Source organism: Staurois parvus, unplaced genomic scaffold (assembly GCF_062004578.1).
Source record: "Staurois parvus isolate SC_StPar_1 unplaced genomic scaffold, SC_StPar_1.0 ptg000960l, whole genome shotgun sequence".
Classification (NCBI taxonomy): domain Eukaryota; kingdom Metazoa; phylum Chordata; class Amphibia; order Anura; family Ranidae; genus Staurois; species Staurois parvus.
In genome coordinates, this window is record NW_028318756.1 from 802,809 (window position 1) to 822,200 (window position 19,392).

Sequence of the window (19,392 nt, forward strand, 5' to 3'; positions counted from 1 at the left end):
CCCAGTGGCAGTAGACAATACACACACAATAGAACAATTGGATACTCCCAGTGGCAGTAGACAATACACACACAATAGAACAATGGGATACTCCCAGTGGCAGTAGACAATACACACACAATAGAACAATGGGATACTCCCAGTGGCAGTAGACAATACACACACAATAGAACAATGGGATACACCATGTGGCAGTAGACAATACACACACAATAGAACAATGGGATACACCATGTGGCAGTAGACAATACACACACAATAGAACAATGGGATACTCCCAGTGGCAGTAGACAATACACACACAATAGAACAATGGGATACTCCCAGTGGCAGTAGACAATACACACACAATAGAACAATGGGATACACCATGTGGCAGTAGACAATACACACACAATAGAACAATGGGATACTCCCAGTGGCAGTAGACAATACACACACAATAGAACAATGGGATACTCCCAGTGACAGTAGACAATACACACCCAATAGAACAATGGGATACACCATGTGGCAGTAGACAATACACACCCAATAGAACAATGGGATACTCCCAGTGGCAGTAGACAATACACAAGCAATAGAACAATGGGATACTCCCAGTGGCAGTAGACAATACACACACAATAGAACAATGGGATACTCCCAGTGGCAGTAGACAATACACACACAATAGAACAATGGGATACACCATGTGGCAGTAGACAATACACACACAATAGAACAATGGGATACTCCCAGTGGCAGTAGACAATACACACACAATAGAACAATGGGATACACCATGTGGCAGTAGACAATACACACACAATAGAACAATGGGATACTCCCAGTGGCAGTAGACAATACACACACAATAGAACAATGGGATACTCCCAGTGGCAGTAGACAATACACACACAATAGAACAATGGGATACTCCCAGTGGCAGTAGACAATACACACACAATAGAACAATGGGATACACCATGTGGCAGTAGACAATACACACCCAATAGAACAATGGGATACACCATGTGGCAGTAGACAATACACACCCAATAGAACAATGGGATACTCCCAGTGGCAGTAGACAATACACACACAATAGAACAATGGGATACTCCCAGTGGCAGTAGACAATACACACACAATAGAACAATGGGATACTCCCAATGGCAGTAGACAATACACACACAATAGAACAATGGGATACACCATGTGGCAGTAGACAATACACACACAATAGAACAATGGGATACACCATGTGGCAATAGACAATACAGGAACACATACATCCCATAATAGTTTGCTGTCAAGGAAGACACAATAGAACAATGGAGAAACCACATGGCAGTAAACAATGAACAACCCCCACACCCCACCTATACATGTCTACACAATACTAGGACATTCCACCCCGTACCCCTAACAGGCACAGGGTGATTTACACATAAGAGGGATATGGGGAGCTGCAGCAGGGGTCTTCCCACCACTCCAAAGGAGGCTGTGCCCCCCACCCAAAGTCACTCCCCTCATAATATTGTACATTACATACTCCTGGACCCTGCACTATATACTCTGTTGTACATTACATACTCCTGACCCCTGCACTGTATATTCTATGATGTACATTACATTCTCTTGACCCCTGCACTATATACTCTATGTAGTACATTACATTCTCATGACCCCTTCACTATATATTTTATGTTGTACATTACATTTTCCTGACACCTGCACTATATATTCTGTTGTACATTACATACTCCTGACCCCTGCACTATATACTCTATGTTGTACATTACATACTCCTGACCCCTGCACTATATACTCTGTTGTGCATTACATACTCCTGACCCCTGCACTATATACTCTATATTGTACATTACATATACCTGACCCCTGCACTATATACTCTATGTTGTACATTACATACTCCTGACCCCTGCACTATATACTCTATGTTGTACATTACATACTCCTGACCCCTGCACTATATACTCTATGTGGTACATTCCATACTCCTGACCCCTGCACTATATACTCTATGTGGTACATTCCATAGTCCTGACCCCTGCACTATATACTCTATGTTGTACATTACATACTCCTGACCCCTGCATTATATACTCTGTTGTACATTACATACTCCTGACCCCTGCACTATATACTTTGTTGTACATTACATGCTACTGACCTCTGCACTATATACTATATAGTGTACATTACATACTCCTGACCCCTGCACTATATACTCTATGTTGTACATTACATACTCCTGACCCCTGCACTATATACTCTGTGTTGTACATTACATACTCCTGACCCCTGCACTATATACTCTATGTTGTACATTACATACTCCTGACCCCTGCACTATATACTCTATGTTGTACATTACATACTCCTGACTCCTGCACTATATACTCTATGTTGTACATTCCATAGTCATGACTTCTGCTCTCCCCCCTCCCCCCACTGCTATATATACACATAATATGGATTCTCTTTTGTTCCCCCCATTTCCTCCCAGCTGGACATTTTATATTGGATGATGTGATTGGAGCACAGACTTTTACATGGTGATAATAATGTGATAACATCCTCCAACTTTGGACCCTTAAACAGAAAGTGATAATGAGGGAGGAGTCAATACCCCAATGATGGTGGTCTTCAGGATCAGTCCAGTCTTCATCTTGGTTGTTCTCCCCCCATCCTCACTCTCTGACCTCTGGTGGGGCTCAGCCCCGCTGTTCTTCATGACTAAATCATTACATTACATTACATTGAGTTTATATAGCGCCAAAGGGTTTGCTCAGCGCTGTACAATAGAGGGGGGGACAATACATGAAACATTACAGCAACTACGAACAGCACACGAGGGGTAAGAGGGCCCTACTCTTTCGAGCTTACAATCTAGGAGGGAGGGGGTAGTGGTACAGGAGGAAGTGGCTGTGGGGGATGGAGTGGTAGGAGGAAGGAAGGAGAGCAGCAGTTAGGTGAGGGTGGGGTAGGCTTCCCTGAAGAGGTGGGTTTTCATGGACTAAATAAGGAAGTGCAGTACTTCTTGTGTTGGGAAGATGGCGATGAGTGATAGAGGGGGTGGGGACCCTCGTCCTATAATCCCCTCATCACTGTCCCTCCTATAAAAGACAGTTCTGGTTGTTTCCTCACTCTCTGACTAAGGCCCATGAATAAAGAAATGACCTGGTAGGAGATCAAAGGAGCCATTTCCTAGTTCCCTTGAGGGTGGAATTGTAAGCTCCTCAAAGACCAAGCTGCCTGATGTGGGTGGAGTCCTGGTTTGGGGGAACCAATCAGCTCCTGTCTAGTAATCCTCTTTGTCTTTGTATTTTAGTCCATGGCCGGGAGATGAGGAAAACCTCCGAGGATTGTCTCACTTTGTCTCCAGACTGGAAAGTAGAAGATGAGGACATCACACAGTATAGTCCAGGAGAAAACCCGGCTCCCTCCAATGTCCATCCGGCAACACCCAGTGTAGATGGACCATCGGATTCCTCGTATCCTGAGGAACCTCAGACTGTGCGGGACCGGGCCGGCCTTCCAACAGGGAAGAGCTTCTCCTGTACTGAGTGTGGGAAGGGTTTCCTTTATGAATGCTGTCTTAATGTGCATAAAAGGTCTCACACGGGGGAGAAGCCATATTCCTGTGCTGATTGTGGGAAATGTTTTTCACTGATGTCCTACCTTTGCAAGCATCAGAGATCTCACACAGGGGAGAAGCCGTATTCCTGTCCTGAGTGTGGGAAATGTTTTTCAGTGAAGTGTAATCTTTACACACATCAGAGATCTCACACAGGGGCGAAGCCGTATTCCTGTCCTCAGTGCGGCAAATGTTTTTCAGTGAAGTGTAATCTTTACTCACATCAGAGATCTCACACGGGGGATAAGCCGTATTCCTGTCCTGAGTGTGGGGAATGTTTTTCACAGAAGTCCAATCTTTATAGACATCAGCAATTTCATACAGGTGAGAAGCCGTATTCCTGTCCTGAGTGCGGCAAATGCTTTTCATTGAAGTCCAGCCTTTACAGACATCAGAGATCTCACATGGGAGAGAAGCCCTATTCCTGTCCTGAGTGTGGGGAAAGTTTTTCACAGAAGTCCAATCTTTATAGACATCAGCAATTTCATACAGGTGAGAAGCCGTATTCCTGTCCTGAGTGTGGCAATTGCTTTTCATTGAAGTCCAGCCTTTACAGACATCAGAGATCTCACATGGGAGAGAAGCCGTATTCCTGTCCTGAATGCGGGAAATGTTTTTCAGTGAAGTCCCATCTTTACACACATCAAAGATCTCACACGGGGGAAAAGCCATATTCTTGTCCTGAGTGTGGAAAATGTTTTTCAGATAAGTCCAATCTTTACAGACATCAGAGAACTCACATGGGGGTGAAGCCACTTTCCTGTCCAGAGTGAGGGAAATGTTCCTCACTGAAGTCCTGTCTTCCTGTACATCTGGGATTATAAAGAGGTAGACAGATCAGACAGGGGTCAGTACCCCTAGGGTAAGGAATGGGGGGAGGGCTATGGCACATGATAAGAAGGTTCCCATGTTACAAACAACCAGTGGAATTGGTAGCATTTGTAGGAAAATAAAAAATACACAAAATCTGTGTGAACAAGGCGTCAGTGAATGAACAAGGTGTCAGTGAATGAAAGTGTTTGTTCCCCAATACCAGAAGTGTGCCCATCACAATAGGTGAGTTGGAAGGTTTGGTGCATGAAGAGAACTAGGATTGAATTGGTATTGCTGAATCTTGACTTCATTCCTCACATGACTGGGCCATTCATATTCCTGGCTAGGTTCTCTTTCAGAGAGACAGGGGAAATAGGAAAGGTGGTGGAGTCTGTCTCTATGTGAGAAGTGATCTCAGAGAGAGTGTGAAAGAGGACCTAGTTGATGGAGAGTGTGATGAGGCTGAAGTATTCTGGGTGGAACTGCACATGGGGGGCGGTACTACAAAGGTCATCATTGAAGTTTGTTATAGGCCTCCCAGTGTTAATGAGGAGGTGGAGACTCAGCTCCTCACACAGATGGAAAGGGCTGCAAGGGCTGGGACAGTGATAATAATGGGGGATGGTAACTACCCGGAAAGTGACTGGAATAATGGTACTGCAGGAACAGTTAAAGGGCAAAAATAAACCTACTACAGGACAATTTTATGGTCCAGTTCATAGAGGCCCCAACTAGGAATGATGCTCTGCTGGACATAGTCATCTCAAACCATGAAGAGCTTATTACGAATGTCCATATAAAAGAACATCTGGGTAGCAGTGACCATAACATGATTTCATTTATTGTTAGCTGTAAACAGCGAGCACATACGGGAAAATAAAAATGCTCAACTTTAAGAGAGCTAATATCCCTGGGAGGGAATATTGGCATCACAATGAACACAACACAGAAATGGGAGTTCTTCAAAAAGACTGTATGTGACCACACTGCAAAATATATTCCCATGGGCAACAAGTATAAAAGGCTACAAATCCAACCTATGTGGCTGTCGGCCAAAGTTACAAAAGCGATAGATAATAAGAAAAGAGCTTTTATTAAATATAACAATGAAGGAACGCGATCATCGTTTACACATTACAAAGAATTGAACAGAATATGCAAAAAGGAAATAAAGGCAAAAACTGAAAACAAACGACAGAAAGATATCAGGACGACCCCAAAACATTCCTCCAATATATGAATAGTAGAAAGGTCCGGTCCCAGCATGTAGGCCCTTTACAGAACCATCTAGAGGGGGGGGACAAAGAGAAGGACAATGTATGAAATCCCTTCTTCAGCTCTGTGTATACAAAGGAGCATGGGGGGGCTCTTGTCCATAATGGGGGTGGTACTGACACCCCCCAGATGATCCACATTGGCTCACAATTGATATGATCCAGAAATATTTAGACAGAATAAAGGTGAATAAAGCCCCTGGACCGGATGGCAGACACCCACGGGGGCCTTAAAGAATTCAGCTCTGTCATCTCACAGCCATTGTTTCTCATTGTTAGGGACTCTTTAATGACTGGCATAGTACCACTGGATTGGTGTAAGGCCAATGTGGGGCCAATATTTATAAAGGGGACAAAATCTTTCCCAAGTAATTATAGACCTGTTAGTGTAACTTCTATAGTTGGGAAGATACTGGAGAGTTTAACCCCTCCCCCTCCTGAGGATTTACCCCCCTTCCTGACCAGACCTCTTTTTGCTTTCGGCGCTGCACTAGTTCAACTGATAATTGCGCGGTCATGCAGTGCTGCACACAAACGAAATTTATGTCCTTTTTTTCACACAAATAGAGCTTTCTTTCTGAGGTATTTGATCACCTGTGCGCTTTTTAATTTTTGCGCTATAAACAAAAAAAGACCAAAAATTTTGAAAAGAAAAACAATATTTTTTACTTTTGGCTATAAAAAATATATAGTAAACTCAAAGTTAGTTATAAATTTAGGCCAAAATGTATTCTGCTCCATGTTTTTGGTAAAAAAATTCCTAATAAGTGTATATTGATTGCTTTGTGTGATAGTTATAGCGTCTACAAACTATGGGAGAGATATTGGAATTTACACCATTGTTTTACTATACAGAACTGCACTAGTGTTACTGACAATTTCGCGGTCATGCAATACGGTACATAAATGAACATGTAACTAAACTCTTCTTTAAACACAGATGAATCTATCCCAATATACAATAAAATAAAAAAATAAATTGTAAAATAAAAATCCCCAAAAATTATATATCAAACTAAATGTCCCAAATATAAATATCCAAAATGTCTCTGTAAAGATGTCTTTCCAAATTCCAAATCAAACTCGTATCATCTTTAATCATCCAGTATGGAAATCCCAAAATTCTTTGTGAACCTCAAAAAAATAAACTTCTGATAGTGTATTACCTTTATACTGAACATACATGTAAAATAGTGAAAGAACCGTGTATCATGCCAACTGCATAACGTGAGCTCACACGTGAAAAACAATTCCTCTACCAATATATCAATCTCTGAATATGTAAATACACTCGTGACAAGAATCAGAAGAGTGACCATTCCAAGTCCAAACCATGAAACGTGATCACCTCCAAATAGTGAGAATGGAGAATAACCCAAATCTCTAATAGTGAGCTCTACAAACTCAATAATAGTGAACAATAAAGTGCTCTCCTCCAACTGGTGCAACAATGGATCTTTCCCCTCTGGAAATAAATCCCAGGCTTTCAGGGGATAGTCGCACTCTCCAGGCTTCCTAATGTTCCTGTTGGCACTCTTCCATATTCCTCATCAGGTGAGATAGGAGACAATCAGCGCTATATAGTAACATACAGTCATGGCCGAAATTGTTGGCACCCTTGATATTTTTCCTGAAAATCAAGTATTTCACACAAAAAAGGTATTGCATTAACACATGTTTTGCTATACACATGTTTATTCCCTTTGTATGTATTGGAACAAATATAAAACAGAGGCAGAAAAGCAAATATGACATAATGTCACACAAAACCCCAAAAATGGGCTGGACAAAAGTATTGGCACCCTTAACTTAATATTTGGTTGCACACCCTTTGGAAAACATAACTGAAATCAGTCGCTTCCTATAACCATCAATAAGCTTCTGACACCTCTCACCCGGAATTTTGGACCACTCTTCCTTTGCAAACAGCTCCAGGTCTCTCTTATTGGAAGGACACCTTTTCCCAACAGCAATTTTAAGATCTCTCCACAGGTGTTCAATGGGATTTAGATCTGGGCTCATTGCTGGCCACTTCAGAACTCTCCAGCGCTTCTTTGCCATCCATTTCTGAGTGCTTTTTGACGTATGTTTGGGGTCATTGTCCTGCTGGAAGACCCAGGATCTTGGACGCAAACCCAGCTTTCTGACACTGGGCCCTACAGTGCGACCCAAAATCCTTTGGTAATCCTCAGATTTCATGATGCCTTGCACACAGTCAAGGCACCCAGTGCCAGAGGCAGCAAAACAACCCCAAAACATCATTGAACCTCCACCATATTTTACCGTAGGTACTGTGTTTTGTTCTTTGTAGGCCTCATTCCGTTTTCGGTAAACAGTAGAATGATGTGCTTTACCGAAAAGCTCTATCTTGGTCTCATCTGTCCACAAGACGTTTTCCCAGAAGGCTTTTGGCTTACTCAAGTACATTTTGGCAAACTGTAGTCTTGCTTTTTTATGTCTCTGTGTCAGCAGTGGGGTCCTCCTGGGTCTCCTGCCATAGCGTTTCATTTCATTTAAATGTCGACGGATAGTTCGCGCTGACACTGATGCTCCCTGAGCCTGCAGGACAGCTTGAATGTCTTTGGAACATGTTTGGGGCTGCTTATCCACCATCCGGACTATTCTGCGTTGCAATCTTTCATCAATTTTCCTCATCCGTCCACGACCAGGGAGATTAGCTACAGTGCCATGGGTTGCAAACTTCTTGATAATGTTGCGCACTGTGGACAAAGGCAAATCTAGTTCTCTGGAGATGGACTTGTAACCTTGAGATTGTTGATATTTTGCCACAATTTTGGTTCTCAGGTCCTCAGACAGTTCTCGTCTCCTCTTTCTGTTGTCCATGCTTAGTGTGGCACAGACAGACACACAATGCAAAGGTTAAGTGAACGTCTCTCCTTTTTATCTGCTTTCAGGTGTGATTTCTATATTGCCCACACCTGTTACTTGCCCCAGGTGAGTTTACAGGAGCATCACATGCTTGTAACATTCTTATTTATCCGCAGTTGTGAAAGGGTGCCAATACTTTTGTCCAGCCCATTTTTGGAGGTTTGTGTGACATTATGTCGAATTTGCTTTCTTTCCTCCCTTTTTTTGTTTTGTCCCAATACACACAAAGGGAATAAACATGTGTATAGCAAAACATGTGTTAATGCAATACGTTTCGTGAGAAATACATGATTTCCTGGAGAAATATCAAGGGTGCCAACAATTTCGGCCATGACTGTAAGTCAATATTTATTGAATATCTTACATTACAATTGAAGAATATCAGCTTCCAGCATTCAGAACAGCTCAGGTGTAGTCCTATGTATAGAGAACCGCATGTTCCCACTTCCAAAATGGCCACCACCACACTTCCGGTTTTGCGTGAGTTCTTCAGACGTTACGTGTCCTGACATGTTTCGTCACTTCCTGGACTTTTTCACAAGGAATCAAGATGTCTGAGAGGCAGTTCCTTATATTCTGTCCCACATCAAGGGCAGGAAATCGAATCCACCATCTTACTCTATGGAAAAATGGTGGCATGTATATCTTTATTCCCATTCCCTATACGAGCACTGTGATCCCTATACGAACACTGCAATCCCTATATGAGCACTGCAATCCCTATACGAGCACTGCAATCCCTGTACGAACACTGCAATCCCTGTACGAGCACTGCAATCCCTGTACGAGCACTGCAATCCCTGTACGAACACTACAATCCCTATACGAACACTGCAATCCCTATACGAACACTGCAATCCCTATACGAACACTGCAATCCCTATACGAGCACTGCAATCCCTATACGAACACTTCAATCCCTATACGAACACTGCAATCCCTATACGAACACTGCAATCCCTGTACGAGCACTGCAATCCCTATACGAGCACTGCAATCCCTATACGAGCACTGCAATCCCTATACGAACACTGCAATCCCTATACGAACACTGCAATCCCTATACGAGCACTGCAATCCCTATACAAACACTGCAATCCCTATACGAGCACTACAATCCCTATACAAACACTGCAATCCCTGTATGAACACTGCAATCCCTATACAAACACTGCAATCACACAGCATCTATACTAGAAACATATAACTGTGTACCTATACTGTAACATAAACTCCATCTTAATGACCCCCCCACTCCCCCTAACAGGTACACGCCCCCATACCTGATCTAAATCCCCATGTAATTAAAATGCTAAAAAGGATCAACATATACTGTGAATCCAACTAAATAGTAGCAATGTATATACACCCTTCTTATATAATATATAAATATATAACAGACCGATATTCAATACAATGACAATCTTATACCCCCTATGGTGATGACTCCCTCTACTGGTCAATCTATGCATTCCCAGATCAATACATTCTACATCTACTCACACACAAACTAAACCTGATCCATATCCCCCAAACTATCTCATAACAATTATGATAAATATGATATATAATAAGATAAATTAAATAAAATATAATATATAAATAAAATAAATAAAATCAACCCCTAAAAAAACACTAACAGTTAATATAAAATCTACCAAATACACAAAAGTTTTCACTATTTTACATGTATGTTCAGTATAAAGGTAATACACTATCAGAAGTTTATTTTTTTGAAGTTCACAAAGAATTGTGGAATTTCCATACTGGATGATTACAGATGATACGAGTTTGCTTTGCAATTTGGAAAGACATCTTTACAGAGACATTTTGGACAATTATTTTTTGGAACATTTAGTTGGATATATAATTTTTTGGGATTTTTATTTTATTTTACAATTTATTTTATTGCAAATTTTATTTATGTATTATTTTATTGTATATTGGGATAGATTCATCTATGTTTAAAGAAGAGTTTAGTTACATGTACACATACTTTCAAGGGATCAAGATCTGTGTCAGATTTCTTGCAAATTGCACTTTAAATCACCATGTACCCCGACTTGGAAATCATGTGACATCAATGTAAGTCACATGATGTGACTGTGGTGTCAATAACACCACTTAGAAATCTGCTTTAATGTGACCGGGTGGCCCCCAGTAAAATTGTTTGCGATTGCCATGCAATTGGCATGACATGCGACTTGCAAATCGTAGACCAAGTCGCACCCTATTGGCCACTGTAGGCTCTGTTCACATCCAATTGGATTGTGAACTCGTGCAACTTCACTGTAAGTTGGGCAATTGCCGCATCGGATTAGATGTGACAGTGGTGTTGGCCCCCAGTAACATTGGGTGCAATTTGCCATGCAAAGAGCAAGCTGCTGGCCATGCCAATCACATGACAAGTCACATCCAGGGTGTGCAATTTCAGGTGCGATTTGTGAATTGACATCGTACCTGATATTGGATATAATGAATGTGAATGTGAGGGGAGTAACATACGCCATTTGTTGCAGCGAGAGTTCAAAGGTAGTTCTTGTTGAACTTTTTGGCCATTTAATAACAATTTCACATCTACACTACCATAGAAATTACAATGCTACACACAATTGAAATCACAACTAGTTTGAAATTTTCTAGAAAACGGTGAAATTGGCAACTTAAAGCGCAATTTTCAATTGCATATAGTGTGAGCAAAGCAGGAAAATCAAAAAAGGAAATAAATCTTTGAAGGCGTGCGGTACCTGCCTGCTGGGATAAGGGTCTGCTATGCATTTGGGGGAAATTCCACACCAGTATTTATAACAATTTGGATGTGTGGATTCCCCACCCAAGCCTTTTCTCTCTCTCTCACTCTTCTGTATGTCTCATTTATCACTCTTCAGTATGTATCTCTCGCTCGCTTTTCTTTGTCTCACTGGCTCGCTCTTCTCTCTCGCTCACTCTTTTGTATGTCTCTCTTTATCACTCTTCAGTATGTATCTCTCGCTCGCTTTTCTTTGTCTCACTGGCTCGCTCTTCTCTCTCACTCACTCTTCTGCGTGTTTCTCTTTATCACTCTTCAGTATGTATCTCTCGCTCGCTCTTTGTCTCACTCCTCTCTCTCACTCACTCTTCTGCATGTCTCTCTTTATCACTCTTCAGTATGTATCTCTCGCTCTCTTTATCACTCTCTGGTATGTATCTCTTACTCATCTCTCTCTCAGCTCTTTGCTTGCCAAATCCTTCACAAAAGGGGGTGGAGTGTAAACCAGCATTATCAAATCTATTAGTAGTCCAGTAGTATCTCCTCCCATTGTATGACATTCACATTATTTATTATTTATTTATTTATTTATCGAGTTTATATAGCGCCAAAGGGTTTGCTCAGCGCTGTACAATAGGGGGGGACAATACATGAAACAGAACAGTAACATCACACAGTACACAAGGGGTTAGAGGGCCCTACTCTTTCGAGCTTACAATCTAGGAGGGAGGGGGTAGAGGCACAGGAGGAAGCGGCTGTGGGGGATGGAGTGGTAGGAGGAGGGAAGGGCAGCGGCTGTTAGGTGAGGGTGGGGTAGGCTTCCCTGAAGAGGTGGGTTTTCAGGGAGCGCCTGAAGGTGAGGAGGGACGGTGACAGTCTGATGGATTGGGGTAGTGAGTTCCAGAGGATGGGGGAGGACCTGGAGAAGTCTTGCAGTCGTGCGTGGGAGGAGGAGACCAGGGAGCAAGATAGAAGAAGGTCCTGTGAAGAGCGAAGGGTACGGGTAGGGTGGTACCTGGGGATCAGATCGGTGAGGTAGTTAGGGGCAGTGTTGTGAGTGGCCTTATAGGTCAGGGTGAGCAATTTGAATTTAATGCGTTGGGCAATGGGGAGCCAGTGGAGGGAGAGGCAGAGGGGGGTGGAAGAGGTGGAACGGCTGGTGAGGTGGATGAGTCTGGCCGCTGAGTTCAGGATGGTCTGAAGCGGGGAGAGCCTGCACTGGGGTAGGCCGGTGAGGAGGGAGTTGCAGTAGTCAAGGCGTGAGATGATCAGGGAGTGTACTAGTAGTTTAGTGGTGTCTGGGGTAAGGAAGGAACGTATCCTGGCGATGTTCCGGAGGTGGAGCCTGCATGTGCTTGTGAGAGATTTGATATGAGGTTGAAAGGAAAGGTTTGAGTCCAGAATGACGCCAAGGACCTTGGCTTGCTGGGCGGGATTGATGGTGGTGTTGTTGGTAGTGATGGAAAGGATGGGGGGGGGGCGCGGGCTGGGGGAAAGATGAGAAGCTCGGTTTTGGAGAGGTTGAGTTTGAGGAAATTGAGCGACATCCAGTCAGAGATGTCGTTTAGGAGGTGAGTGATGCGGGCGGAGAATGAGGGGGTGAGGTGAGGGGTGGATAGGTAGATTTGAGTATCATCAGCATAGAGGTGGTAATTGAAGCCGTGGGAGTGTATGAGTTTGCCAAGGGAGGAGGTGTAGATGGAGAAGAGAAGGGGTCCAAGGACAGAGCCCTGGGGGACCCCAACAGAGAGGGGGAGAGAAGGGGAGGTGGCACCATTGTAGGTGACACTGAAGGAGCGTTGGGATAGATAGGACGAGAACCAGGAGAGAGCGGTGTCGCTGTTGCCAAGGGAGAGTAGTTTATTAAGGAGGAGGGGGTGGTCGACTGTGTCAAAGGCCGCAGAGAGGTCTAGGAGGAGGAGGACAGAGTAGTCGCCTTTGGCTTTGGCGGTTAGTAGATCGTTGGTGATTTTGAGGAGGGCAGTTTCGGTGGAGTGTAGGGGACGGAAGCCGGACTGTAGTGGGTCAAGGAGGTTGTTGTCATCTAGGTGGGCGCTTAGGCGATCGTAGACCAAGCGCTCAAGGAGCTTGGAAGTGAGTGGCAGCAGGGAAATTGGTCTGAGGTTGTTGAGGTCAGTGGGGTCCAGAGAGGGCTTTTTGAGTATGGGGGTGATGTGCGCATGTTTTAGGGGGGAGGGGAATACGCCAGTAGAGAGGGAGAGATTAAAGATGTGGGTAAGGGAGCGGATGAGGGAAGAGGGGGGTGACCGGAGGAGTTGAGAGGGGATAGGGTCCAGGGGGCAGGTAGTGAGACGGGCTTCTGAGAAGACTCTGCTGACTTCCTCAGTGGTAGTAGGGCTGAAGGAGTGCAGTGATGGGGGGGTTACGGTAGGCAGGGCCTTGGGTGTGGTGGGGGGCAGTGCCGTTGCGAGGTCAGAGGAGGGGAGAGATGAGGGGGTGATAGAAGGGGGGAGGCTAGATGGGGAGGTAGATTGCAAGTTGACTATGTCCTTGCGGATAGCGTCAATCTTGCTGTGGAGGTGAGTGGCAATCTCGTGGGCGGTAAGTGAGGTACTGAGTGGAGGAAGGGGGGGAGAGAGCAGGGAGTTGAAGGTGGAGAAGAGTCGGCGAGGGCAGGTGGAGAGGGTGTTAATCAGGTTAACAAAGTAGGCCTGCTTGGCGGCGTGGAGGGAGGAGGTGTAGGTGAGGAAGGCAGATTTGTAGAGGGAGAATGTATGAGGGGACCTGGTTTTGCGCCATAGTCTCTCCAGCGCACGACTGCGGCGTTTGAGGCATTTAGTGTGGTCGTTCTGCCAGGGTTGGAGTGGTCTGGGTTTGATGTTGCGTGTGGTTAGGGGTGCCAGAGAGTCTAGTGTAGCTGATAGTGAGTTATTGTACGTGGAGGTGGCTAGGTCAGGACATGACAGTGGAAGGATGCTGTCGTGTAGGCGGTCGGCAGCCGAGTGGAGGGGGGCCGGGTGCAGGTTGCGGAGGTTGCGGCTGGTGATGGTTTGGCGCACTGGGGGGGGGGAGTTGGGGGAAGGGGAGGTGGAGAACGTGAGGAGGTGGTGGTCGGAGAGAGGGAAGGGTGTGTTAGAGAACTGGTTGAGGGTACAGAGGTGGGAGAAGACGAGGTCCAGGGTGTTCCCATTGATGTGGGTGGAGGATTGGGTGTGTTGTGTGAGCGCGAAGGAGGAGGTTAGGTGGAGGAGTTGGGAGGTAACTGGGGTGTTGTCATTGATGGGGATGTTGAAGTCCCCGAGGATGATGGTCGGTAGCTCAGAGGAGAGGAAGAAGGGAAGCCAGGCGGCGAAGTCATCCAGGAAGCGGGCTATGGATCCAGGGGGCCTGTAGATCACTGCGATCCTTAGGGGGGTGGGTGAGAAGAGCCGGATGCAGTGAGCTTCGAAGGAGGAGAAGGTTAGGGAGGGGGGGTTAGGGAGGACCTGGAAGGTGCTCAGCGGTGATAAGAGCAGGCCGACACCACCACCTTTGTGACCGCTCAGTCTTGGTGAATGGGACCAGATGAGACCTCCATAGGAGAGTGCCGCAGGGGAGGTAGTGTCAGTGGCCTGTATCCAGGTTTCGGTGATGGCTAGGAGGTTGAGGGAGCGGGAGATAAAGAGGTCATGGATGGCAGTTAGTTTGTTGCAAACCGAACGGGCGTTCAGAAGTGCAACCGAGAGAGGGGGGATGGATGCGGGGAGGAGGTGCACAGGTATGAGGTTGGGGGGGTTGCGGCGGCTGGCGGGGGCAGGGGGGTCCCTGGAGGGGGGGAGAGGTGGTGAGGGGCCAGGGTTCGGGGAGATGTCCCCAGCGGATAGGAGAAGGAGAAGGGTGAGGAGGGTGGCATGGGAATGGGAGGTGTAGGAGCGTGTGGGTCTGGTAGTGGTGGCACGTGGGTCGACCGGGGAGTGGAGTACCAGGAGGAGGTGGTGAGTGCCGTAGTGGGGAGAGGGCAGAAGTGAAGGGGCAATGTAGAGCTGTTTTGGGGGGGTGGGCGGGTAGAGGGAGGCGATTTTTGGGATGGAGGAGAGGAAGACGAGGAGGAGAAGTGCAGGTGGCATGCTGGGGTGAGTGCAGTGCTGTTCGGGTCGGGGGAGGTGAAGGGATACGGGTCAGGGCGAGGTGATGTGGAGAGTCTGTATCACCGTGAAGTCCATTAGAGTCCTTCTGTAGCTGCAATCTGTGAGTGCAGTATGCTGGCGTCCGAGGGGTCTTCAGTGGGTCCAGTGGATCGGCGAGTGGAGGGGTCGTAGGGTGCGATGTCTGGGGGTGTTGGTAGGCACAGCGTCTGGTGATGTTGGCGGCTCGGTGGCTGGAGATTCGCTGGGTGGTCCGGGAGATTCGCTGGGCGACGTCTTGATTCGCTGGGTGGTCCGGGTGTTGGGTGTCCAGAGGTGATAGCTGGGTGCCCGGTAGCTGGGTGCTGGGTGTCCAGGGGTGGTAGCTGGGTGCCCGGTAGCTGGGTGCTGGGTGTCCAGGGGTGGTAGCTGGGTGCCCGGTAGCTGGGTGTCCAGGGGTGGTAGCTGGGTGCCCGGTAGCTGGGTGGTGGGTGTCCAGGGGCGGTAGCTGGGTGCCCGGTAGCTGGGTGCAGGGTGACCAGGGGTGGGCCCAGAACCGACGTATGGGTTGGGCAGCGGAGCAGCGATCAGTGGGCCTGAGCTGATTCCTGGTGGTCAGGGATGGGCACAGGGCTAGTGGGGAGGGCCCTGCGAAGGCTGGCAGGTCTGTGGGGATCGGTGGTGGCAGCTTACCCGTTCTGGTGGTGCTGCCATGCAGGTACCCGGGGGTGGTCCTGGGCTGCTGTCAGCTTGGTGGTCCTTGCTTGCTGTTCCTGGTGGTCTAGGGTAGTCAATGAGGACCCAGGGCTGATGGGGAGGGCCCTGGGCAGGCAGGCATTAGGTGCAGCTTTGAAGGTGTTTGAACAGACAAGGCCTCATTCTAATTCACATTCTAGGGATCATTTAGACAGAAAGCAAAGATGCTGCCAGAACATGTATGTGAAGACAGCCACACACAGAGATCATGCTACTTCCTTGCCGTGGTTGGGATTCAAACCGACAACCCTAGAGTTGTGAGGCAGTAGTGCTAACCACTAATCCACGGAGCTACATTGCTAACCCAGCCTGTATTTCTGTGCTGTGAATCAATCCTAAGTCCCTGGGCAAGGTCAGTATAACTACCAGATATCTCCCATGTGACACAAATGTTGTGCTATGTTGCCAATTCACATGTATGTTGGTTCTATGTATCCCAATACAAAGGATTGCAATACTAATACAGGCGTACCTCGGTTTACCAAACCATTAAAATTAATTGGTTGTTTTATAAATGTTTGAATCATTTGCTTCACAATACGAAGTGTATGTCGGCGCTGATTTTCAATGCTAATGGCTAATGCCTTTTTTTGTCCTTCACTATAGTTCACACGCTTAGCTGTCACTTTCCCCGAAGTTAAAGAAAAATGTCTGAATTTTAATTAACTAAAAGTCAACCTTGTTACCTTTAAGGAAATAATCTCAAAACTTTCTCTTTTAGCCGGGGGAAGTGACAGGTGAATTTCTGAGCTATAGTGAAGACCAAAAAAAACCAGAATAACATTTAAAAACCAGCACCATAATAATAAAAAAACCCGGCATGGGGTCCCCCCCTCCCATCCATACCAAGCCCTTCGGATCTGGTATGGATATTAAGGGGGAACTCCACGCCAAAATTAAAGAAAAAACAGCATAGGGCTCCCCCCAAAATCCATACCAGACCCTTATCCGAGCATGCAGCCCGGCAGGTCAGGAAAGGGGGGGACGAGCGAGCGCCCCCCCTCCTGAACCATACCAGGTCACATGCCCTCAACATGGGGGGTGCTTTGGGGCAGGGGGGCTCCCCCCCAAAGCACCTTGTCCCCATGTTGATGGGGACAAGGGCCTCTTCCCCACAACCCTGGCCAGTGGTTGTGGGGGTCTGCAGGTGGGGGGCTTATTAGAATCTGGAAGTCCCCTTTAACAAGGAGGCCCCCAGATCCCAGCCCCCCCCCCTACGTGAATGAGTCTGCGGTACATGGTCCTGCGATTCATTCACAAAAAAACAAAGTGTTGTGTAAAAAAAACACAGTACAGGGTCTTTGACAAGTCCTTTATTAAAACAATGTCCCCCGAAGTAGATCCAACGTCAATCATGGCGGCGACCCGAAAAAAGAAAAAAAAAACCTATTTAAGAGCTGTCAGCGGGACCTTTTTTCAGAAGCCTGGAAGCCTCCGACGGGAGCAGAACCTTTTTTTTTTCTTTTTTCGGATCGCCGCCGTGATTGACGTTGGATCTACTTCGGGGGACATTGTTTTAATAAAGGACTTGTCAAAGACCCTGTACTGTGTTTTTTTACACAGCACTTTGTTTTTTTGTGAATGAGTCGAGGGACCATGTACCGCAGACTCATTCATGTAGGGGGGGCCAGGATCTGGGGGCCCACTTGTTAAAGGAGGCTTCCAGATTCTGATAAGCCCCCCACCTGCAGACCCCCACAACCACTGGCCAGGGTTGTGGGGAAGAGGCCCTTGTCCCCATCAACATGGGGACAAGGTGCTTTGGGGGGGAGCCCCCCTGCCCCAAAGCACCCCCCATGTTGAGGGCATGTGACCTGGTATGGTTCAGGAGGGGGGTCACTCGCTCATCCCCCCCCCTTTCCTGACCTGCCGGTCTGCATGCTCGGGTAAGGGTCTGGTATGGATTTAAGGGGGAACCCCACGCTGTTTTTTTTTAAATTTTGGCGTGCAGTTCCCCCTTAATATCCATACCAGACCCGAAGGGCTTGGTAAGGATGGGAGGGAGGACCCCACGCATTTTTTTTTTTTTTATCTGCAGACTTTTTTTTTTATATTCAACTGTCAAAATAAATATTAAATAGACATTCGAAAAAAGTAAAATCATTACAGAAATAATTATAAAGGATAAGAAACAAAAATAGAATCACTAGAACTAAGCAATTCAAATTAGAATACAGAAAGATATGCCGAGTGCTGTTTGTTAAACACAGGAGATGCGATCTTCGCCATCTGTCAGAGGACTCCACACACAGGAGATGTGACCCAGTGCCAGCTGTCAGAGGACTCCACACACAGGAGACGTGACCGAGTGCCGGCTGTCAGAGGACCCCACACACAGGAGACGTGACCGAGTGCCGGCTGTCAGAGGACTCCACACACAGGAGACGTGACCGAGTGCCGGCTGTCAGAGGACTCCACACACAGGAGACGTGACCGAGTGCCGGCTGTCAGAGGACTCCACACACAGGAGACGTGACCGAGTGCTGGCTGTCAGAGAACTCCACACACAGGAGACGTGACCGAGTGCCGGCTGTCAGAGGACTCCACACACAGGAGACACAATCTTTGCCATCTGTCAGAGGACTCCACACACAGGAGACGTGACCGAGTGCCGGCTGTCAGAGGACTCCACACACAGGAGACGTGACCGAGTGCCGGCTGTCAGAGGACTCCACACACAGGAGACGTGACCGAGTGCCGGCTGTCAGAGGACTCCACACACAGGAGACGTGATCTTCGCCATCTGTCAGATGACTCCACACAGAGATTTACTATTGAACAGCGTCTAAAAAGAAAGCGCCCGCGGAAGACGTCTAACATGTGTTCTGCACATGCTCATTCCTATTAGCCAGAGCCGCTGGAAAAGCGTCCAGTTTTTTAATGTGACGAGCAGCCTTAAAAAAGAGTACTATTTACACATTGTAAACATTTTTTTAAATGTCAGATATTGTTAAAAGTGAAGTCCTGATATTTGGCAAAGCAAATGTCAATGGAAACATGTCTCTGCAGTGATTTTTCATGGTGTTAGACGTGCTTCTTAGCACGTCTGCTTTTTGGGTCTGCTTCCTGGACTGTGTCTCGTTAGTAAATTCGATTTGGCGTCTACTTCTTAGATGCTTTCTTTAGTAAATGTCTTTGCCGTCTAAAAGTAGACGCTCACGGTTAAAAAGTAGACGCTAGCCCACAGAAATGTGCCCACAC

At 46.5% G+C, this 19,392-nt stretch overlaps 1 protein-coding gene across 1 annotated transcript in view; it reads left to right on the plus strand.

Moving 5' to 3' along the window:
• The first annotated feature begins 3,087 nt into the window (after positions 1–3,087).
• Positions 3,088–19,392, plus strand: part of LOC149441677 (uncharacterized) — a 97,003-nt gene continuing 80,698 nt past the window's right edge. Inside the window, 1 exon segment of the mRNA XM_089657059.1 lies at positions 3,088–4,408. Coding sequence (XP_089513185.1) covers positions 3,268–4,408 — 1,141 coding nt within the window. The 5' untranslated portion in view covers positions 3,088–3,267.